Source organism: Bidens hawaiensis, unplaced genomic scaffold (genome assembly GCF_021521415.1).
Source record: "Bidens hawaiensis isolate Kalapana, Puna unplaced genomic scaffold, B.hawaiensis_p1.1 tig00021322_1, whole genome shotgun sequence".
NCBI classification, from domain to species: Eukaryota; Viridiplantae; Streptophyta; class Magnoliopsida; order Asterales; family Asteraceae; genus Bidens; species Bidens hawaiensis.
The window spans coordinates 202,490-227,163 of record NW_027493293.1 but is presented as its reverse complement, the minus strand read 5'-3'; the positions used below and the strand labels follow the sequence as shown (position 1 = coordinate 227,163).

At 36.3% G+C, this 24,674-nt stretch overlaps 1 protein-coding gene across 1 annotated transcript; it reads left to right on the top strand.

Annotated features, from left to right (window-relative positions):
- The first annotated feature begins 17,013 nt into the window (after window positions 1-17,013).
- Window positions 17,014-23,791, top strand: LOC143563106 (calcium-transporting ATPase 4, endoplasmic reticulum-type-like). The gene is made up of 9 exons (XM_077050727.1): window positions 17,014-17,327; window positions 18,745-20,236; window positions 20,309-20,381; window positions 20,463-20,584; window positions 20,793-21,074; window positions 21,828-22,205; window positions 22,433-22,542; window positions 22,642-22,870; window positions 22,964-23,791. The coding sequence occupies exons 2-9, from the start codon at window positions 18,824-18,826 to the stop codon at window positions 23,540-23,542; spliced, it is 3,186 nt and encodes a 1,061-aa protein (XP_076906842.1). The 5' UTR covers window positions 17,014-17,327; window positions 18,745-18,823; the 3' UTR covers window positions 23,543-23,791.
- The last annotated feature ends 883 nt before the right edge of the window (window positions 23,792-24,674 follow it).

Below are 24,674 nucleotides of genomic sequence, written 5' to 3'. Positions count from 1 at the left end.
TTGCTCAATGGAATTGAAGTTGAAGTTTCTTATGTCACTCAGAGATTAGTATGTGATGGTGTTTCATGGTGTGTTTTTATGTGTGTCACCCAGAGATTATGTAAGGCCCCGTTACCGGTAGCCATACTTTAGATTCGGATTTACTCATAAACACAGTTCTTACAAATCAGAGTAATTAAAACTTTCGCAGAACATTAAAAACTTTCATAAAACATTACAGCAATCCAAAACTTGCCTTAATTAAACATTCTTGTCTTTCAAAATAAACGTCAATTAACATTAAAACATCTTGAGTCTTCAGATGCCAGTCTCCTATTCGCCCACCATGTGCCCGCTCAAGCTAGCTGTCTCATTCTACTCACCTGCGTGCATACTAAAAGTCAGCTACGCTGCATGAGTTCTAGTTAATCGGACGCCATACAATACATACACATACATACATATACGAAGATACATATCCATACTTAATCCGTTACCCTACTACCATACATACATACATATCTACAATCACTAACCTCAGTCTACCGAGAGTACGTTCATAGTCCGCCGTCTATACATGTACTCAAGATCGTAAACACGTAAAAGGTCCGCAGTCCTTACCTATGTTCACCAGTTATGGTACATGCAAGGTCCGCAGTCCTTTCCTGTACCATCCTATATTGACAACACGTACAAGGTCCTCAGTCCTTCCCTATGTTGCAACCTAAACCATAGCACGTACGAAGTCCGCAGTCCTCCCCTATGCTAACACAACACAAATATAGCACGTATAAGGTCCACAGTCCTTTCCTGTGCTGATGCCTATCTACATTACGTATAAGGTCCGCAGTCCTTATCTACGTTGGCGTTTATCTCCTATAACACGTATAAGGCCCACCGTCCCTATCTACGTATACATCTATCATCTACATCACGTATAAGGCCCGCAGTCCTTAACTACGCCATCACCTGCCAAGTCTATGTCCAACAGAAGTTAGAGGGATTTGCCATCCTAACTTACTATGTCGAACGTATGACTCACATACCATTAGTGTACCTGTACACACATACTTCACATATACAATAATTACATTATAGCATAAGAACACTCTAGGCGTTCTTTACATCATTCATTTAACAACCATACCCCTTGTCGATACGTGCAATATCCGAAGATCGTTCACGCCCCGACAAGTGTTCATTTGTAATGTTCATACATCTTCGATATATAATATTCTTACCTTTATTTTTAACCTGACAGTACGCGCAATATCCGAAGATCGTTCGCGTACCGACAAGCAATCATTCATATCTATCACATATATCACATATGGCATACACTTATCGCTTATGATAAATGTATTAACAACACATCGAGTATGCACACAGCCCCGAAAAAATAACAAGGAATGGGGCTAGAAACTCACCTGAATCCTGTTACGCTCTCCGTTAATCGTTATTCCCTTCTTGAGCTGTGCACGGCTAACTGTATAATATTTACATGTATCAATTAACTACTACTACACATGTTGTATTTCTATCTTTATATAACCCACAACGAACGAGGGTCCGGGGGCAGCGCCCCTGGCAGCGGGGTCTAGGGGCGGCAGCCCCTAGCAGGGTCCGAGGGGCAGAGCCCCTGGCTGGGGTCGAGCTGGAAAAATTTCATTTCCATTAACTGTCTTAACACATTTTTCATTAGGTTTTTAATTTATTTTCTAATTCACTAACTCCAGGGAACTTATCATTAAGCGAACTTAACATTAAGCGAACTTAACATTAAGCGAACTTACTGTAAGCGAACTTAGTGTTAAGCGAACTTAACATTAAGCGAACTTACTATAAGCGAACTTAGTGTTAAGCGAACTTAACATTAGACGAACTTAACATTACGCGAAGTTAAGCATTCAGCGAACTTAACTCAGGCGAAGTTAGCATTCAGCGAACTTAACTCAGGCGAATTTATGGCTTGGCGAACTTACTCAGCGAAGTTCACATGGCAGCGAACTTATAACCTCAGCGAAGTTGGCTTGGCGAACTTAGCATATGGCGAAGTTCTCATCAGGCGAACTTAGCTGCAGCGAAGTTGTCCAGCTGCAGCTATTGTTCGTTCCTAATCCCCATAATCATCTTCGTTTCTTAACCACAACTCAATTTAGGTATCAACGGAATCGTCTAAGCAGCGCCTACAAACCCTAACCATTCAATCGTTCAAAACACCGGGTTTACAGGGTGCGATTCATGTATATACATACGGGTTTTTCATGCTAACGATTAACCTATCAATCTGTAATCAATTTCAGTAAGTTTGGCCTCGTTGGATTCGTTTTTACCATACTAAGACAGATCTATGATTTCTAGACTAAATTCGAACATAAACGAACAAGTTCTCGATATAAACGTACCGTAAACGAGTCGAACTACGAACATGAGCTGGTCTTTGATGTTGCTTTGGTCCGTCACGACGATCTAGCACCAACAAGCTCGGGTTCTCGTCTCCGGATCTTGGTTCGGGTTGTGTGTGTGTTTTGGGTGTGTGTAGGGATTATGGAAAGATGGAATGGGAAGTTAGGGTTTTAGGATGGTTTAAGGGGTATTTATGTCCCTTAAAGCCCATGGACCTAAGGCCCATCCCACCATCTTAATCCATGTAATTACCCAAGTCCATGATTCTTTCTATATTTAATATTAATTAAATATTAACACTCGTTTTTAAATCATGGACTTCTTTTATTTACTAATATAAAATTCGGGATGTTACAGATTAGTAGTAATAAAATTTGTATGTTTGTGATGGTGTGTTTTGGTAATAATAAAATTTTTATGTTTGTGTTAAAACATTGATTCAACATGTAACTATTATCTTAAAGTGCATTACAAACTGTTAACAGAAGACTAGAGATCTTCATAACAAGTATCTTAAAGTACATAGCAGTCAGTTTTGAAATCATTCAAATTTTTTGTTGCCTTATCTTAAGTTCAGCAATCAACTCTTCTCCGGTTAAACGAGTGTCGTCATTTTCATGGAATAGTAGTGCATTCTTGATAAGAGTATTTCTGTGTTGGTTTGTATCCGAGAGGAGGATTTTGCACAAATACTTTAACCTCAACCCTTTTAGCTGTCTTTTTTGTTCAGGGCCTTCCTTTTGGAGATTACACCCCCATGGTCTCTTCCCATCATATTTCTCCATGTGTCTCATAGCAAAAATACCACAATCTATTTCATTACTTTTTGTTCTCCATCTCATCTTCAATATATTGATTGTTGCTACTTGGATTTGCTAAGTAATGGGTGTTTGATTGTTTTAAGATACATGCAAAAAACGTTTCTCTACACAAAATAGAAAGCAATTTAAGTATTTTAACAATTTTTATAACAGGTATGTATGTTTTTTGGGTAAAGGTATATATGTTTACTAGTATATCAGGAGTCTTTCCGTATCTTTCTTCAAAATTCTCTCTAATTGCTTTTGATTTGTCTTCTAAGCTTTTAAACTTTGCATTAGCTGATATTTCTTGATTTGCACTGTTGTCAAGTAATTCTATTACTCCTGTTTGAAGATTGAAGGTAACCACAAAGAAATGATCGCGTTGTATTATTGGCACGAGCACTATAGCAACCTCCTTGAGTTATAGAATTCCACTCCTTGCCATTTCTCTTTCGATGTTGTTTGAAAACACATCCAGTCTTTCTTTGTCTGTGAAACCCCTTGACTCAGAATAATGGTCACTTGTCTGTATAATAATTAAAATGCAGATGATTAAAGCGTTTATTGTGCGTTTTCTAATAGTGCAAACAAAATAGATTAATTTGTACCAGCACATTGCTTGAAGCAAAGAATCTGAACGGTGATGCTGCAGATTTTTTCTTTTCTTCATAGTTCATTATATAGCTGAATGCATCCATTGCATTGGCGGCTATATAAATGCCGGGACAGAAGCTTTCACAACGATTCTATATGAGTGGACTTGTAGACCTCCTCCCAAATGTCTCCAAGACAAAAAAATATATACTCTAAAATTATTTCTTCATCTTCCGTGACACCAGCGGATACGTCAACCTCTCTCAGAATATATGGAGAGTTCAGTGCATCTGGGCTATCACTTGTTGACAATCCGGTGTCAACTGTTAAACATAAAACAACTCACATTAAATTTGACTAAAAATAATTGTAACTATAATTAAATACCTTCAACCCCTTTTGGTTTTATTTATAATTAAATACCCTCTTTTAATGTCGCAAGCACTGTATTAACAACTTCATCAACATCTGAATCAATTGCATCACACAAATGTAATAAGTTTAAAATAATAGCATAAGTGTTTTAAGAGCGTTTTAATTATACTAATAATTAATTTTGCCTAAATACCTTTCTGAGCAGCCACTGGACCACCAACACCAACATCTGAATCAACTGCATCACACAGATGTAATAAGTTTAAAATAACAGCATAAGTGTTTTAAGAGCGTTTTAATTATACTAATAATTAATTTAGCCCAAATACCTTTCTGAGCAGCCACTGGACCACCAACACCAACATCTGAATCAACTGCATCACACAGATGTAATAAGTTTAAAATAACAGCATAAGTGTTTTAAGAGCGTTTTAATTATACTAATAATTAATTTAGCCCAAATACCTTTTTGAGCAGCCACTGGACCACCAACACCAACATCTGAATCTTGTGTTTTAGGGACCACATTATTAGTGAATCTGTTTTCCCATTCACAACATCTAACAAAGATATTCTCATTTGATGGATGTCTATCCTTTCCTTGACGGACCAACTCGTTGATCTCGAAGCAAATTTTATCAAATTTCTTCAACTTGTTATCCATTGCCTTATTCCAAGACTGTAAAAAGAAAATATAGTTATTGTTAATTCAAAAACATTTTCAATTTATCCCAGCCAGTTGTAATGGAGTTAAATAATAGTCAACAAGCACGATAGGCATTTGCAAACTTAAAGGTGAATAATCGCTTACATAATCATCCAAATCTTGTTCAGCTGTTTGATCGTCATTATCTGTTTCAGATGCACTTTGACCATCTGTTTTTTAATTACATATAATGTTGTATTACATAAAATGCATGTAGAGATAAGAGATATGAGAGTTTTTTAGAAGAAAATAACAAGTTTAATACCATGTTCTTGTTTCTCCTCAGCTGCAGTGTTTTCTTCAAATCCAGGCTTACCAGCAGCACTAACCGTCACAGCAGCGGTAGCAGCAGTCTCATCAAGTCTCTTCCCGGCAGCACTAACTGTCACAGCAACAACAGCATCAGCAGTCTCATCAAGTCCCTTCCCAGCAGCACTAACGGTCACAGCAGCAACAGCCGCATCAATCCCTTTCCCGTCAACACTAAACGTCACATCAGCAGCAGCAACAATCTCAGTAGCATCTTCTTCTAAGTGAGGACCATTATTCTCCAAGTATTTTTCCATCTTATTAAGAGTGGTTGTTGTTATGTAGTTGACTGCAGGCGTTGTGACGGGAGTCCCAAATGGACCATATTTTTTCTGGTATTCATGCGTGTAAAGCATCACAAGGAAGGTCATCGGACCGTTGTATTGAACGTTGATACCTCTCCATTCTTCCTTTGTCGTTTTCAAGTTTTCAATAACATAGCTGCACCAGTCCATATTTGGAATATCCGAGGTTTTATCAATTGTGGCGATGAATCGTTGATTGACTGTTGTTGATTTTGTCACAAATCCTATACAGGTGTTGACCAACACAAGGAAATTAATCTTAAACAGTTCACCAACTCCTTGATCCGCGGCCAGTTTGTCTTTCACATGCTTTATATATATTCTTGAGTTTGTCGGGAATTGATTTTTGAACAAATCTGTAGTAACATCTTCCCCCAATCTTGGTCTACTCTTGCCTAAAACAGGAATCTTACCCATTGGTATCCCCAACACTTCATGTACTTTTTGTGGTGTTATCTTAATAACACCGCTCCCAATGTTCAATTCATTTAAACGGTTATTATAGTTCATGAGCAACCAATATCCCAAAGTTGTTGAAGTTTTGGTTACTTGAAGTCTTAACATTGGCCCGAAACCCATTTCTTCCACACAAGTTTTTTGGGCAGTGGTCATTGCCTTCACTGCATCAACAATATTACAAGGTGCACACCTATTCATCATTTTTTTGTCTACAAATTCAACAAAAGGTTGTCCCCTCTCGACTGGCTTCTTTTCTTTAATGGCTCTCTTTTTCGGACGCTGAAAGTCCGGGCCAGAGGTGCTGTGTTCCACCTGTTTCCGCTTTGACAACAACCTGTCGATTTTTGTGTCAAGGTCTGAATCAGAGTCTGCTTCCACAACATGTTTTGTTTTCCCCACCGGAGCAACTTTTTTAGTCTTCCTTTTATCAGTCTTGCTTTTTTTGACAACTGAATCACATACATACAATAAAACACGGGGGTAGGGGATAACAACACGAATCACAAGGAAACAGAAAACTCTTATCAAACATCACAATGATAAATTCTCATACCAAAGCCATAACACGCTAATCATACGCATATAACATGCTTTAATATTATACATAGATTTAAAAAAACAAGGATATGTATTACAATAACAACACGCTTATCAAACGCATTGATACATAAGAAGATTCAAACAAATGCTTACATTTTAAGATTAAGTAAACCTAAAACGCTAAAAAAATCATAAAGTAACACCTGTTCCATCTTCATTCTAAGACATATCGTGCTTTTGCTTCGTCCTTGGTTCCGTTCCAGAAGTAGATGAGTTAGGGTTCTTCATTTTGGTTCCGTTCCAGAAGTAGATGAGTGACTTACGAGGGTAGTTATTTGACCCTTTTAAACCACTCAAGCTTGTGCTTGTGCTTCACAGTAGAAACGAATCGTCGACGGTTTTTTAGGAATTTTGACTTACTTATCCACATTCCAGAAGTAGATGAGTGACTTACGAGGGTAGTTATTTGACCCTTTTAAAAGAAGGCGCGTGCTTTTAAATTTTAATCGTACGGTTAGTATTTTATAGTAGCAAAATATATATATATATATATAATATTAGTGGGTGGTGGTAGGTTCAGGTGGTCATGATGGTCGTGGAAGGTGGCGGAGGTCCAGTGGTTCGTGGAGGCGGATGTGTGGTGGTGGGTGGTGGTGGTGGGTAGTGGGTGGTGGTGGTGGATGGGTATAAATAAATGTATATATTTATATATAATATTAGTGGGTGGTGGTGGTGTGGTGGGTGGTTGTGGTGGGTGGTGGTGGAGTGTGGTTAGTGGTTGGTGCTGGGGGTCGTTGTGGCGAATGTGGGCGGTGGTGTGTAGTATGATTGCGGATATGTAATTCATGAGACAATGACGGTGCTATCCCGTATGATAACCATGATGATTGGCCCAATTATGACGAGACGATGCTAATATAACTACCTGGGTTGGTGGTGGTTATCATATTGATGCTGCTAACCTATATATACGGTTTTCTTACGCCAACCCATACGATGGCGACTGTAGCTCGTACGACGAGCATGACGTCTATGATGATGATCACACATATATATGATGAGGACCAATTATATGTACCTATATGACAATACGCCACACAGGCGCGCGCCACACACACACACACATATAATATATATATATGTTGATGATGATGGTGACACCGATGTTTAATGACATGTAACCAGTATGATCGACGACGACCATGATAACGTATACGATGGTCATACTAATGGTAGCATGTACGACTGATGATGTCGTTTGATGACGACAACAATTCATAAGATGGTGCCGACAGTGATCGCTAATATTGAGCGTTTTGTTTACGATAACCCATACGATGCTGACTACATCCCGTACATGGCAATCGGATGATGATGATGATGCTGATGATTATGATGGAGATGTGTGACGATGATGACGACACTGATAGCGAGATATATGTTACCCGTATGATCAACGCCGACTACGATAGCTTATACAATGACCACGTTGATTACCCGCACGTCTGATGATGATGCCGTTTCATGGTGATGGTGATCGATGATTATGATGATGATAACCACTATAATACATGATAACGATGATAACTTTATGATGTTGATCATCATCATAACACATATGGTGATGATGATAACCTAGAAGATGATAATGATACAAAACTACATATGATAATGATAACATTAGAATGTTATGAGCCTCTCTATTACGAAGTTGTAAATCTTATCCAGGAAATCTTACTATCGGTTAAGATAATACTTCAATAATGGATAAAATTTCAAATTTATTGAAAAAATACGATTTATTAAACGAACTCAACTTTTAACGAAATTTAATACCGGAATGTTAGTAAAAAAAACTAAAAGTAAGACTATGTTTTTATACTATTTTTTTAAAAAGTTATAAAACAAAAAATCAAAATATATAAATAATTAAATGTGTAGAAATAAATAAAACCAAAATTCAAAACCCTTTTAACTTCAAAACCCTAAATCGACTTCTACTTTCCTTTACTGTAATTCGTAGTCATCGCTTATCCTGGTAAGAACATAAAAATGCCCCGTCTCAATAATGGAGTTAAGTTCCTGGTAGATATCGACAACGATCCATGAGTAGGATGGTATGTTAATGTTATCTGGTTAATTTTTTTTTATGAAACATTTTACAGTTCTGCAACATATGCATTCTAAGAACATTTTTTGTGTTACTTATAGCTCATTCCTAAAGCTGTTCAACCAATGTTTGCTGACATGAAATCGCATACCGGCTGTTGTTTGATTTATGATCAAAGTGGTAGAACGTTTTCTGTTGTTATAATCAAAGTACTTGATGACTTTTATTTTGGAACCGGTTGGACTGAATTAATCAGAGAATGTTGTATACAAGCTGGAACATATGTTGTTTTTGAGCTTAAATCAAGATCTATGTTGAATATGTTTACTTTCAAAAGAAACGTAAATGATCAATTCGGTACTATGATATGTATTCCAGTCAGAAACCGACACGTCCATTACTTAGTAAGTTTTAATTTTTGTTTTTAATGATTGTTTCCAAATTCAAATGTCTTTTAATTAACATGTTTAACAGGATTTCCCTAAGTGGTACGTGATTCAAGAATTTGGTGAAAATTGGATGAATTTGCTTTTCGAGCTTATTGCTCCAGATAGAGTGTTGTTTAACGTTTCATGTCATTGGGATGGAATGGGTTATAGGCTAGAGGATGGATGGATTGAGGTTTTTAAACAAACCAACTTGAAAGGCGGTTCGTTTGTTGTGTTTGAAATCATATCAGATAAGACATTTCATATTAATGTCTTTCATGAAGATGGCATAAAATTTATCCTTCCTGGTCCAAATCAGTTGTTTCTCAACTATCAATTAAGCAATCAAGGTAGTTCCTCCCAAAACCCAATTCATCTTGATGAACAAGATGATGACTCTAAAATCGTCTTCCACATGAACGTCACCAAGAAATTGGTAAATTGAATCGTTTTTATTTACAAGTATATTTGAAATTTGCTTTTCACAGCGTCTTCCGCATCACATTGCCACCAAGATTGATGCCTATGATGGAATGCCAATCACTTTGGTCAATCCCGAAGGTCGTAAAAAAAATGAGACTTCATGGTGAACAGTTGGACCTGAAATTCAGATATCGATTACCAAAATGGAAAAAATTTAAGGTGGAAAATGAAATACAGATTGGTGATAAATGCATATTTGAATATGACTTCAATGAAGCTACGTTGTTAGTTTCAAAAGTTGATTAGTGATTTGGTGATGTTTGGAACATTTGGGAAATATTTGGTGACGTGTTTGGTGAATTTTGGAACATTTGTGATTTGGTTGGTTATTTGTATATGTATGGTTGTATTGATACACTTTTTAGTTTATTGTGTTGAATGTTGGTTGGTTAGCTTTTAAATGCTTTAATTTCATAGTTTCTTGTATCATCTATTTTGTTATTCACTCTTATTTTGTTTCATGGAATGTATTGTAATGGTGCCTTTTGTATGAAAACTTTTAATGAATGGTAATTATGGTTAAATCTAAAAATAAAACAAAAAACACTTTGTTAAAAAACACTATTACGCTTGTAACACGCTAATATACATAAACATATATAAATATCCTAATACGCAATACACGCTTATCCAACCATCTTCTGTCAAAGTGCCTATTTTCAGCCACAGGTTCTCTGCCGTAAAAACTATGTCAATAATCTATTGGTTCTTAATTAAAAGGGAGACAAAACTCGAAAAGCTCCAAAATATTGGCTCCAAATATTCAAAAACTCCAAATTACATTTAACACTCCAAAAATAAAATTACACTCCAAATTATTAAAATTTTCCACTCTACAAATCAGCCGACAGTGATTTATACTCCAAATTATTAAAAAACAATCGAAGATGAAGCTTATAGATGAAAGAATCGAAGAAGAACATGTTTTATACTATGATGAGGAAGCCAACTACGACGACGACGCTTAATCAGACGACACTGAAGGCTACTCCAGCGAGGAAGCCAACAACGACGACGGTCAAGCAGACGAGGTTATAGGAACGATGGTTATCGAACCCCTCAACAGTTTGGAGGCTATCGAACCCCTCAACAGTTTTTCTACTACGAAAAAACCTACAAGGGGGTTGACGAGGTTACCTAAGTTGCGTACCCAATATGCAAACTCTGGTGGTGTCAAACTGGCAGTGGAGTTTGATAATCTGGGTAGGTTCACTGGCCAAAACAGATCAAAGTTTGCAAGTTTTTTAAGGGATGTTGTAAGGGAAATAGTTGGCTTGAGACATTTAAGTTGGAGGGAGGTCACAAAGGAGTTTAGAGATAAACTGTGGGAACAAATAACAGTTATTCTTAATTTTTATTTGTGCATTTTATATTTTGAGAAGTAATTTACCTTTATTGTATTATATTATGCAGAAATATTTTGAGATTGAGGTGTCTCACAGGCCTTCTGTGATGAATCAGCTCGGACACCTTCTTCGGGATTTCAGAAGAAAAATGTATGCCAAATACATTATGCCGAACATCGGTAAACCTCTGAAGCTGAAGGCGATACCCAAGGGACACAGAACGATGATTAGGCAAGAAGACTGGGATCGCTTCATTGAGTACACACAATCAGAGCTGTTTCTGGTATAAATCCTCTACTCTGCAAACGTAGATTGATCGACTATATATGGTTTATATTTTTTGTTTAAATATAATGAAATGATTATAATGTGTGGTTGAAGAAAAAATCGGCTTCATCAAAGGGAGCTCGAGCAAAGAATGTTTTTGATCATCACATGGGACGAGGGGGTTATACCTACCTTCGAGAGAAACTGGTAATCACCGTCAGCTGCTTTCTCTCTAGTTCAATGATTTGTTGGTTATGTGTCTAACGCATGACCGTCAGCTGCTTTCTCTTGAATATTTTACAAGGTCAAAAAGAAAGAAATTGGACCGGATGAGATCCCCGGCCGTGCATTAATGTGGATGAAAGGAAGGGAGGACAAAGATGGTGCATACAAGAATGCTGTTGTCGAAGGCGTGGCAACCAAATTAGTATGTTTTAGTATTAAACTTTTTAAATTATGTTAAAGTCAATTCATTGCCTTATATTGGTGTCAAAAAAACTTGAGTCTGTATAACTTGTCTCAACACTTTATGTGGATACATAAGCGTGTTACAAGTGTATTATAATATTTGTTTACTTGCAGGCTCAACATGAGGAGCAGATCGCCTCCGGAGCCCTGGCACTTGAACCGTGCACAGATGTCGTCACCTTAGTGCTTGGCAAAGAGAAAGGTGGGTTTTTAAAAGGGATTGGGTACGGATTGACAACAGGTAAATATTGGGGTGTGAGTCGGGTAAAAGGCTCGTTTAAGCAACGGATTGCCCAACTTGAGTATGAGATGGTGCAGAGAGATGAAGTGGTGAACAGGTTGACGACTCTACTTGAATCCACGAGTGCTATGCTAGCAAGCCGTGAGAAGGAACAGTTAGTATTTGAGGCCAGGTTCAGACATCTCGAAGGATTGTTGCCGCAAATGTCGGCAAGTCAAGTAAGTGACGTATGCTACATATTATTAATGCATTCGACATACATAATTGGCACTGTTTTTGTCACAATTCGTAGGTAAATCCTGTTCCCAACTAGGTTGGTTCTAACCAAAGTACTAGTGCTGTGGCGCAAAATAAAATGCCAGCACCAATAAGTATCTGACAGTTTCTTTGTTTATTACAACTTTCCATGTGATTTTTCATTTTCCATAACCTAATAAATTGATTTGTAGGCCAGTTCTGTGGGAAACATTTTAACCTCAGGTGAGGCTGTGCAACAAGAATCCGCTTCTCAGGTAACCATTTGACAGTTTGATTGATTTGTTTTAATAATTAACTTTCCATGTGAGTGTGCTGATTTTGCATAAGTTAATTGTAGCCCAAGTCTGCGGATAAAATAGTTGTCGAAACGGTACCTGCTCCCCATACGTGACATCAGTACTTATTTGACAATTTCAGTACTTTTTATAATTCGTTTCCAATGTGAGTGTGCTCATTTTCTATTACCGAATTGCAGGCCAAGTCTGTGGAAAAAAGTGTTGACCAAACGGTACCCGCTCCCCATATCGCGACATCAGTAAGCATTTGACAATTTCAGTACTTTTTATAATTCGTTTCCAATGTGAGTGTGCTCATTTTCTATTTACCGAATTGCAGGCCAAGTCTGTGGAAAAAAGTGTTGACCAAACGGTAGTCGATCCCCATAGTGCGACATCAGTAAGTATTTGGCAGTTTCAGTTTTTATATTTTTATAACCTAATAAGTCCTAACAATTCCAATTTCTGTTATATTACCAATGAAGCCTGTAGAGAACAATGTTGACCAAGCATCAACACAACTACACCACACTCCGGATAGTAACGGCTCGAAAAAACCATCAGTAAGTATTTGGCAATTTCAGTTTTTCCTTTAATTGTTGATTGATTCATTGAATGGTTTTTATGTAAAACGGAGAAGCCGTAAAAGAAAAGTTGATGTATCTACGGATGAAGCTTCCCCACATGCTGAAATAAAGGTATGTACTACGCGAAACATTGTTAATTTCCCACCAACATGGGTATGTACTAATATATTGACTTCAACTAAGCCATCTTAATTTCACATGCTGGTTTATAGGTGTATGAGTGTCGTTTGTGTGTGCATGACAAGCGTAACAAGGTGGCAAATGGTAAAGTTTATTGGTCACCGGTTCCACAACAGTTGCATGGAAAAGCAATCCCGGAGGGTTGCTATAAAGTTAGTATTGATGAAGTCATAAAGGAACAAGCAATTATTCCTTGTGAGCCAGGTGAAATTGTGACTGTTGGCAACGCACGTGGTTCTTTTGTTGCTTGGCCAGAACACCTAATCTTATGTGACCAGGAGGTTTGTTCTCTTTTAACTTAACCGAACAAATATCTATGTTCATTTTCATTTAGTTTAAAAAATGAACACTTGTGTTCGTTTATGTTCGTTTGTTTATAATCTAAACTAACGTAATTGAACAAAGATAAACGAACATAAACGAACTTCCAGCCGAAAGGTTCACGAACAGTTAAACGAACGTTCGGTTCGTCTGCAGGCCTACTATTTTGTTCTATTCAATTACAAAATACGACATTAATTATACATATTTGTTTTTCATATTCTGTTGTTCCAGCTACCACCACTCCCATCCTCAAAAGAACTAGACAGAACTGGCAAGAAGCCAAAGGCAAAGTACACAACGATAGACAGGGTGACCAAACAGAAGACAAGGAGCAGTGCCAAAAAACCGACGCCTTAGGTAGTCGTTATTTTCGTATTTTGTAATATATTTTGCATATACATTTGCTTAAGTGAATATTATTGTTAATATAATTTGTTTCTAATTTTGTTTTGTCATGCTTGCTTATAGCTGTTTTATATTACTACACAAAAAATAAAAATAATTATATATTGCCTAATTACACACAATTTGGCTACATAGAACACATTAAATATGTGTGGCCAAAAGTACCTGAAATTACAAAAATTAGCGTCTATAAATGACCATTAGCCACAACATAAACATTTTTGTGTGACGAAAAGTATGATAATAGCCACACTTTAAAAGCATTATGTGTGACAAACGGTAAAGACAATGGCCACACCACAAACAACAAAAGAGTGTTTGAGTGGCAACTTCACATTTTTAGCCACATTGACAACAACCTCCTGTGTCTATATGATATTATTAGCCACACAGTACCTCACTATGTGTGACGAAAAGTTTGACAATAGCCATACTTTAAATTAGGAAAAGCATTATGTGTGACAAATGGTAAAGACAATGGCCACACCACAAACAACAAACGAGTGTTTGAGTGGCAACTTCATATTTTTAGCCACATTGACAACAACCTTCGGTGTCTATGTGATATTATTAGCCACACAGTACCTCACTATGTGTGACGAAAAGTTTGATAATAGTCATACTTTAAATTAGGAAAAACATTATGTGTGACAAACGGTAAGACAATGGCCACACCACAAAAGAGTGTTTGAGTGGCAACTTCACATTTTTAGCCACATTGACAACAACCTTTAGTGTATATATGATATTATTAGCCACACAGTACCTCACTATGTGTGACGAAAAGTTTGACAATAGCCACATTTTAAATTAGGAAAAGCATTATGTGTGACAAACGGTAAGACAATGGCCACACCACAAACTATAAAAGAGTTTTTGACTAGCAAGTTTACATTTTTAGCCACATTTACAATAACCTCCAGTGTCTACAAGTTATGATTAGCCACACAATACTTCACTATGTGTGACGAAAATTTTTACAACAGCTACACTTTATATTAGGAAAAACATTTTGTGTGACAAACGGTAAGACAATGGCCACACTATAATCTACAAAGGAGTTTTTGAGTGTAAGTAAATATATTTAGCCACTTTTAATGTAATATCCAGTGTCTATATAATATAATTAGCCACACTATTATTAAATTTAAGTGGCCATTGCTTTGCTATATCCACACGGTATAGGTCACAATGCACGCTTAACACAACCCTATTTGCCACATTATTATAAAATTCCTGTGGTTGAAACATTAATTCATTTGGTTATATACGTGCAATGGTCACTCATAGTAAATACTCTTGTGGCCATTTTTTACCGTTTAGCCACACTTATTGGAGAGGCTTCTTGATGGCCAACAACTAATGCATGTACCCTTTAGCCACACTTATTACCACATAAGGCCACCAAAAACTGTGTGTGGCCATATCATACCCACGGTGTCGCGACCTTTGACCACATATGATCTGAACCAAATGTGTGTGGCTAAAGGCCTACGGCCACACTTTTTTCGTGTGGTCGAAGGTCAATTTTCACGTAGTGTTTGTATAGGATATACATTTCAAATTTGCCGGTATTTATCAAAGTGTAAACAAGTTTGTAACATATGCTCTTGTAACGTGCAAGATTATCATCATAAGTTGCATCAAAATGAGTTGTAAAGACGAAAACACCTAAATATATACAAAACTGATTGCAAACTAATAAAAGCATTTATAGTCATTAGTTTATAAATATTGTGTTTTTTAATGATTGCACATCATTCATAATTAATTGACTATAAATTTATTGTTTGGAGAATACAATATTAGTTGTTAAAAAAGCTGTATGGTTATTATTGTAAATCTAACCATGACATATGTAGCCTGATTTTATATGAGTAATAACATATTACAATAGTAAAGACCAATATCAATATCATTAACTAATTATATCAAATGTTTTATTTTAATTTAAATAAAAGAGAGGAAATATACGGCGGATCGCCGGATCCGTTGTCTCACCTCTGTTGTTTCAACAACTTGCACGGAAGTTTCTACGTCTCTTTCTGCAATTATTATTATAATCATTTATAATGAAAAGTAAAACCTAATACTGGATCTAAATTAGGAGTTCACACGAGTTGCACTGCTAGTGAGTTATTTGAGTTCGGATCGATACAAAACTCGAAACAATCAAAAGCCAAGCGTCATATAAAACTCGTTTAGTTATCGAGCTCGAGCCTTGTACAGAAAGCTCGTTTAGGCTCGACAAACCTTAACAAGTATTGTGTATTTTTAAAATTTACCTATTTTGGACTTCTAAGTATTACGTTCACATTGTTGCATAGCCGAGCCGAATCTGGCTTGTTCTAGGTACTACATTACCTCAATAGCTCAAGCCAAACTTCAGCTCATTTAAGATTTTTTTCTCAAAATGTATAAATGTATCTAAAAACGTGCCTGAATTAAGTAACAAAAAATAAAATGAACCGAAACCGAGTATGAAAAAACAACTCATTAGTCGAGCTCGAGCTTTAGAAAAAGAAAACCAAGTTTGAAATGAGCCGAGCTTGAGCTCTCGCAAGTTAAAACGAGCCGAGCTCGAGCAAAACTTAAGCTCGCTTAAGATTTTTTTTCTCAAGAACTATAAAAATAATATAGAAAAGAAACATGTATAAATTAATTAATAAATAATAAGCGAGCTAAGTCTAAACTTAAAATAACAATTAATTAGCCAAACTTGAGCTTTACAAAAAGTGCTTGAAGCGAACCAAGCTCAAACTCTCGTATGTCAAATCGAGCCAAGCTCAAGCTTGTTCAAGCTCAAACTTGGAGGGTGTTTGAGATTCCTTTATAAAACTTGTTATAACTTTTCATTAACTTATTAACTTTTCAGAAGTTAACAATCTATTTGGTGTTTGAGATTCCTTTATAAAACTTGTTATAACTTTTCATTAACTTATTAACTTTTCAGAAGTTAACAATCTATTTTCATTAACTTTCAAAAGTTAACTTTGAGCTCGCTTAAGATTTTCATTAAATTAACAAGTTATAAAAGTGTAACTTATTAACTTTTTTCTCTCACACAAAAAATAATTCTAAACATTTTACTGTATTATTTTTCAAAAAATTAACAAGTTATAAGCTTGTGAAAACAAACAACCCCAAACACATCTGAAATCTAAATCTAAATCACAAAATATGATAAACCTCGCCAATGATATTCCACCACGTCACCTTCACCTACGTGTCACACTCTTACTGGACGAATGACACGGCCCACCACAAAGTAAGAGTCAGATGGAGGTCGCTTTCTTTTTCAAACATATTTTAAATCAATAAAATGATTAAATTATAATTAACGAAGCTTCAACGAACCAAAGCCATTAAAAAAAATAACCCTAACTTTTTTTGTTGAAGGATCGGCCTTTATTATGCAGAAATCAAACTCATAAACTCAAAACAGAGCATCATTTGCTCCAGATAACTGTCAATTTTAGGTAGATTTAACACTTTTACTTCTTTCAGTTGGTTATTGTATCATTATATGTGATTATGTTGCTAATTACAGTAATCAACTGTTAATTTTATCCTAATTTTGGATTATCTGCTTGAATTAGTTTCGATTTTAGGTAGATTTAACTGTTTTACTTGTTACAGTTGGTTATTGCATCATAATTTGTGATTTTGTTGCGTAATAGTATAATAGACTGTGATTGCTTCAGGTAACTGGTAAATTTATCCTAGTTTTGTTTGATTTTAGGTGATTATAACGGTTTTACTTGTTTTTGTTGGTTATTGTATCATATTTTGTGATTTTGTTGCGTAATGAACTGTGATTGATCTATATAACTGTCAATTTCATCCTAATTTTGGATCATATGCTTCGATTTTAGGTAGATTTGACAGTTTTACTTGTTTCAGTTGGTTATTGTGTTATAATTTGTGATTTGGTTGTGTAATAGTATAATAGACTGTGATTGCTGTAGATTACTGTCAAGTTTATTCTGATTTTGGATTATCTGCTTGAATTGTATATGATTTAAGGTGATTTTAACGGTTTTACTTGTTTCAGTTGGTTATTGTATAATACGTGTGAGTTTGCTGTATAATAGGCTGTGATTGTTCAAGTTAACTGTCGATGTCATCCTAATATTGGATCATCTGCTCAAATTTGTTTAGGTTTTAGGTGATTTTAACGGTTTTACTTGTTTCAGTTGGTTATTGTATTCGTATCATACTTGTGAGTTTTTTGCATAATCAACTGTGATTTCTTAGGTTTTTTTTTTAACTTGACTATGGTAGTTTTTCAGATTTGTTGCGTTTGATTTCTATTGTAAGGTGAATCAGTGTAGATCTTCAGATTATTGGAGGTTTTGTTAAGTTATGGTTTAGTTAGTTGGATTGTTACCGCTAGATAGTTTTGATTGTTATGATTTATCGTTGAATCCGTATTGTTTCACGTTTGATAGTTTGAATCACGTAAAATAAGCATGTTTTTTGTCTTTTTTTTAATTGAATTTGACAATGTTGAAATAATTGAAAGGTGGCACGTAAGATCTCAAGTGGCGGTTTGAGGAGATCTGAAATTCAGGAATCAAAGTGAATAACTTGGTTCCTAAGTTATCTTTTTTTTAAATTATTAAATTAAAAGTCTAGTGTGATTCTGTTTCCTGTTTTAAGCTTTCTTGTTTCTTAAGTTTGTAGTTGCCTATAAATAAGGCTTAGAAAGTATTTTCATCGTATTCGGTTTTTGTTTCAAAAGTGTCAATGGAGTTTCTTCAAGATCTTCGTGTTTTCGGTTTGTGATTTTAAATTGATAATTCAACAGTTTTTACTTGACTTTTGTGATTATTTGTAATTTTGTATCGTTGTTTTCTGTAATCTGAACGTCTGAAGTTTTGTTCTTTTGTGCAGTTTTTCTGCAGGTGATTCATCTGAGGATTTTTATTGTTACTGAAATCTGGTAATTATTGGTGATTTCAAGTGAGGATTAATGGGTAAAGGAGCCCAAAATTACGGTAAGAAAGAGAGTACAAGCACATCAGTTCTGGATCCAAATCAGTATCCTGCTTGGTCAAAGGACATTCAAGAATGTGAACAACACTACCAAGTGGATAGCAAATTTGGTCTTTCTGATGGTGAAGTTGTGAATCGCCTGCAAAAATACGGGACAAACGAGTTGGAAAAGCATGAAGGCCAATCTATTTTCAGTCTAATTTTGGATCAATTTAATGATACTTTAGTTAGGATATTGCTTGCTGCAGCTGTGATTTCTTTTATTCTAGCTTGGTATGATGGTGAAGAAGGCGGAGAGATGGAGATCACAGCATTCGTTGAGCCACTGGTGATTTTTCTCATATTGATTGTTAATGCAATTGTTGGTGTTTGGCAAGAAAGTAATGCAGAAAAGGAGTTAGAAGCTCTTAAAGAGATACAATCAGAACAAGCCACCGTGATTCGTAATGGGAAAAAGGTTTCTAGCCTTCTTGCAAAGGAGCTTGTTCCTGGTGATATTGTGGAGCTTCGCGTAGGCGATAAAATCCCTGCTGATATGAGGGTTATTAGTTTAATTAGTTCAACTCTTAGAGTTGAACAAGGTTCTTTGACTGGAGAAAGTGAAGCTGTTAGTAAAACTACTAAACCTGTTGCTGAAGAAACTGATATTCAAGGGAAGAAATGCATGGTGTTTGCTGGGACCACGGTTGTTAATGGTAACTGTATCTGTTTGGTTACAGAAACAGGAATGAAAACCGAGATTGGAAAAGTGCATTCTCAGATTCAAGAAGCAGCACAAAACGAAGAAGACACGCCTTTAAAGAAGAAACTAAACGAGTTTGGAGAAGTTTTAACTATGCTAATCGGGTTAATTTGTCTTCTCGTTTGGCTAATTAACGTGAAGTACTTTCTCACATGGGAACTTGTTGATGGCTGGCCTAGAAACTTCAAATTCTCATTTGAAAAATGCACTTATTACTTTGAAATTGCCGTAGCACTGGCAGTTGCTGCCATCCCAGAAGGCCTGCCAGCTGTCATTACCACTTGTTTGGCTCTTGGTACACGTAAGATGGCTCAAAAGAATGCACTTGTCAGGAAACTACCCAGTGTTGAGACTCTCGGGTGTACAACCGTAATTTGTTCTGACAAAACTGGCACTTTAACCACCAACCAGATGGCTGTGTCTAAGCTTGTTGCTATGGGTCATGGTCCAAATGTTCTCAGATCATTCAATGTTGAAGGGACCACATACAACCCGTTGGATGGGAAAATACAAGACTGGCCAGCTGGCAGATTGGACGTGAACCTTCAAACAATTGCAAAGATTGCTGCTTTGGCTAATGATGCTGGCGTTGAACGATCTGAAAAAGGTTATGTAGCTACTGGAATGCCAACCGAAGCAGCATTAAAGGTATTGTAACCTTAAAAGGCCTGCATTTTTGTCTTATTAAGGATCACATATAATCTTGTGTTTTTGTTTTAGATTCTTGTTGAGAAAATGGGTCTTCCTGCTGGATTTGGTTCCCTCTCATCTACTGATAATTGTGAAATTATGGGTTAGTCACTAGTGATATCTTTTGTTTTTATTATTCATGCACATTTACTAAAATGTCCCTATGTGACTTTGAGATATGCAGTGTGTTCTAACGAGTGGAGTAAAGTTGAATGCAGAATTGCCACTCTTGAGTTTGACCGTGATAGGAAGTCAATGGGGGTTATCGTGTCATCAAAATCTGGGAGAAACTCGCTACTTGTCAAGGTAATACATCATGTTATCTATAAAAAGTTCAAAGTGTAGTCAACTGTTTCAAAATGTGGTCTACTGTCTGACATATGTTGCCAAATGTGGTAAACTGTTTGACATGTGTTGCAAATGTGGTCAACTGTTTTGACATGAATTGGCCAAATATGGTCAATGGTTTGGACTCTTATGAGCATATTAGTGAAGTAGAAGTTGACATTTACAGGGTGCGGTTGAAAACTTACTGGAAAGGAGTTCACACATACAGTTGGTTGATGGGTCCGTTGTGGAACTTGACAGCAGGGCAAAAGCAGCCATCTTAAATAGCCTTAATGAGCTGTCCTCGTCAGCATTACGTGTTTTGGGTTTTGCATACAAGGAGGACCCACCAGAATTCACAACATATAATGGCGATGAAGATCATCCAGCACATAATCTTTTACTTGATCCATCAAATTATTCCAAAATTGAAAGTAATTTAATCTTTGCTGGCTTGGCTGGACTCAGGGTGAGTTGACTTGTATTTTTTGGTCTTCCAATTAGTAAAATGATACGAATAAGCAAATAAAGATCAAGAAACTGTTGAATAAGATTTCAAAATAATTGTATCTTATACTTTCAGAAAATAAGAAAATTTAATCAAAGTAGTTATTCAGAAAATTAGAAAATTGAACCAAAGTATATAAAAAAATAAAGGGTATTGCTAGTTTTCATTCCAGTCCTTTGATTCCGTCATACATAGACTGTAAATGAACTGAACGTTCAATGAACCTTGTTCACGTTCGTTCCTTTAATAAATGAATGAACATCACCAAGGTATGTTCGTTTGTTTACGTTCGTCCATGATCGTTTGCTTGTGTTTGGTCATTAAAGATTTTTTAAAATTTTTTATAATTTTAATCTTTAGTTTATGCGTTTAGATAATTATGACAAGTACTTAACTATGTATTCTTTTATGTAATTATATCTAAAGCTTGACTTTAAGAATCTTGATTATCCTTTTTCAAAGTAAGATATGTTCATTTGTGTTTGTTTATGAACTTTAACAAACTAACACAAATGAACACGAACAAATCATTTCCATAATGAACAAACATGAACAAGAAGTTTTGTTCGGTATGTGTCCATGAACCGCCCATTTGTTCGATACATTGGTACATGCTTAATGGGTGAACATGAACAATGTGTCGTTCGGTTTGGTTCGTTTACAGCCCTAACTCATACCAAATACTAAATTGCTGATGCGATTGTATATTTCAAGGATCCCCCTCGTAAAGAAGTTCGTCAAGCAATTGAAGACTGCAGAGCAGCCGGAATTCAAGTTATTGTTATAACAGGAGATAACAAGAACACCGCAGAAGCAATATGCCGTGAAATCGGAGTGTTTGGTCAACATGAAGATATCAGGGCAAGAAGTTTGACCGGAAGAGAATTCATGGAACACCATGATCAGAAAGGACACCTGGCATACAAAGGTGGACTTTTGTTTTCTCGAGCTGAGCCACGTCACAAGCAAGAAATAGTGAGACTGCTTAAAGACTTAGGTGAAGTGGTTGCAATGACTGGTGACGGGGTTAATGATGCACCCGCTTTGAAATTGGCTGATATTGGAATTGCAATGGGCATTGCGGGCACTGAGGTAGTTCTTTTTGTTCTTACGATATCTGTATTTGACTTGAATGTGTCAATTTTGACCCTCTCACTTAGAACGGGTCAAAATTAAATAAATAAATTTGAGAGTATGAGACTAGATTTTAACCAATTTTTATTAAGTTTGAACAAAAAGTGTTTTAGATCATTCCAACCTAGTGTTTTTTACATGTGTAATTTATTGAAAAATAATATTATTTATTAATTTGTGGACAGGTTGCAAAGGAAGCCTCTGACATGGTTTTAGCAGATGATAATTTTAGCACAATTGTTGCTGCTGTTGGAGAAGGCAGGTCTATTTACAACAACATGAAGGCCTTTATTAGGTGGGACATTCCCTTCATAAATAATTTAATTGATTCAACAAAAAAAACAAAACAAAACTGGTTCAAAGTTATAAATTACTGTTTCTTTCTAATTTCCAGATATATGATTTCCTCAAATATTGGTGAGGTTGCCTCGATATTCTTGACTGCTGCTATCGGCATTCCAGAAGGCTTGATTCCCGTGCAGCTTCTATGGGTCAATCTGGTCACTGATGGCCCTCCTGCCACCGCCTTGGGTTTTAATCCACCTGATAAATACATCATGAAAAAAGCTCCCCGCAGAAGTGATGATTCATTAATTAGTGCATGGATATTGTTCCGCTATCTGGTATTATTTCACTTTCATGCCAATTTGACATACGTTTGAATGTTCGTCTTGTTTTGAGTTTTGACCATAAACTCTTCTTTTGTTCACATGCAGGTAATTGGACTCTATGTTGGCATAGCAACCGTGGGTGTTTTCGTCATTTGGTACACACATGGCTCGTTTCTTGGTATTGACTTAAGTCAAGATGGTCATACTTTGGTAGCCTACTCTCAACTAGCAAACTGGGGTCAATGCAAAACATGGGAAAATTTCACAGTTTCGTCTTTCACAGCCGGAGACCGAGTTTTCAACTTTGACTCGAACCCGTGTGACTATTTCCAAGGCGGAAAGGTCAAAGCGATGACACTCTCACTCTCGGTATTGGTTGCAATCGAAATGTTTAATTCCTTGAATGCCCTTTCGGAAGACGAGAGCCTGTTGACCATGCCACCGTGGGTCAACCCGTGGTTACTTATTGCAATGTCGGTCTCATTTGGGCTTCATTTCTTGATCCTATATGTCCCGTTTCTTGCACAAGTGTTCGGGATAGTGCCTTTAAGCTTGAACGAGTGGTTGTTGGTTCTGGCGGTTGCTTTGCCAGTTATATTGATCGATGAGGTTCTTAAATTTGTGGGTCGGTTGACAAGTGGGAGTCAAATGGGCCAAAGGTCTTCAAAGCGGAAGACAGAGTGATGAATGTACTAAAATACCCTTGATATTGTGGGCTGACAGTATAAGTATACTGATTGTGGTCCGACCTTATATAAGCCCTTGGTCGGGTTGGAAACCTCATGGGTAGCTCAGGCCATTTAATAAGATTCTAGTAATAGTTTTGGTAGACGTTAGCATAATCTGTTTCTTTTGTTCTTTTCTTTATTATGTGTTCGGACTCTAATATTCGTTGGAACAAGAACATTAACAAAACCGGATTCATGTTGATCTCTTTGGATTGCATGTGTGTTTTGAACCGATTTTTTTTTCTTCTTTTTTTAAAAAAAAATTGTAATCTTGATTGATCTGTCTATGTTGATATACCCTTTTATAAAACTCACATCCAAATTATTAAAAAACATTCAAATGTCTTTTAAGTGTTAACACATTAGAGTTAATGCAACGGATGTCATGTCATCTAACCTAACACCCGGTTTGTGATCATGAGATGTTAGAAGGTGCACTGACATGATTGAATGATAAGATGTGTGGTTATGTCTGTAAAAGTTAAAGAACCAAATGCTCGTTGAACCATTGTAGAGGTTCGTTTTAAGTGAACGAACACAGGCAAACATTTTTCATTTACATATATAAACGGACGAGCATGAAAACTGTGCCATTCGTGAATGCACGTATATCGTTTCGTTAGTTGACGTTTGTGATCGTTTGTGTGAATAGAATATCGTTTCTAATGTTAATCAAAGCTCTTCATATCTTCATGGCCAGCCAACTTTTGAAAACCAAACCTTATTTTGTAAAGAAGACACGCCGCACGCATATGTGTAAAAGTTCTCTGTTATTCCTTTCCCAATTTTCTTTTACTTTTGTTTTTTTTTTCTCTCTTTTGAGTTCTATTATTTTTTTTAATTAAATGTGAACACGTTTTACATGGTTTCATATTACATGTTGCAAAAGTTACGACACAACTTATAAATGATGCGAGTTAACACGCTGCAACGCCCGATAGGTTCAACGCTTTATGTCTATTTTTCCTATTTAACAGTTCCCTCGCAACGCATGAGTCCTAAGTCAAATTAGCTATTTGTGTCCGGCGCAACACGCATGTTCTCAATAGAATTTCAGTTTTTCACGGTTTACACCGCCCGTCACAGCA

Coding starts and splice junctions, on each gene's coding strand:
- LOC143563106 (XM_077050727.1), top strand. CDS start 18,824: ATGGGTAAAGGAGCCCAAAATTACGGTAAGAAAGAGAGTACAAGCACA. Junction 20,382..20,462: donor TGATAATTGTGAAATTATGG/GTTAGTCACTAG, acceptor TGAGATATGCAG/TGTGTTCTAACGAGTGGAGT. Junction 22,543..22,641: donor AACATGAAGGCCTTTATTAG/GTGGGACATTCC, acceptor TCTAATTTCCAG/ATATATGATTTCCTCAAATA.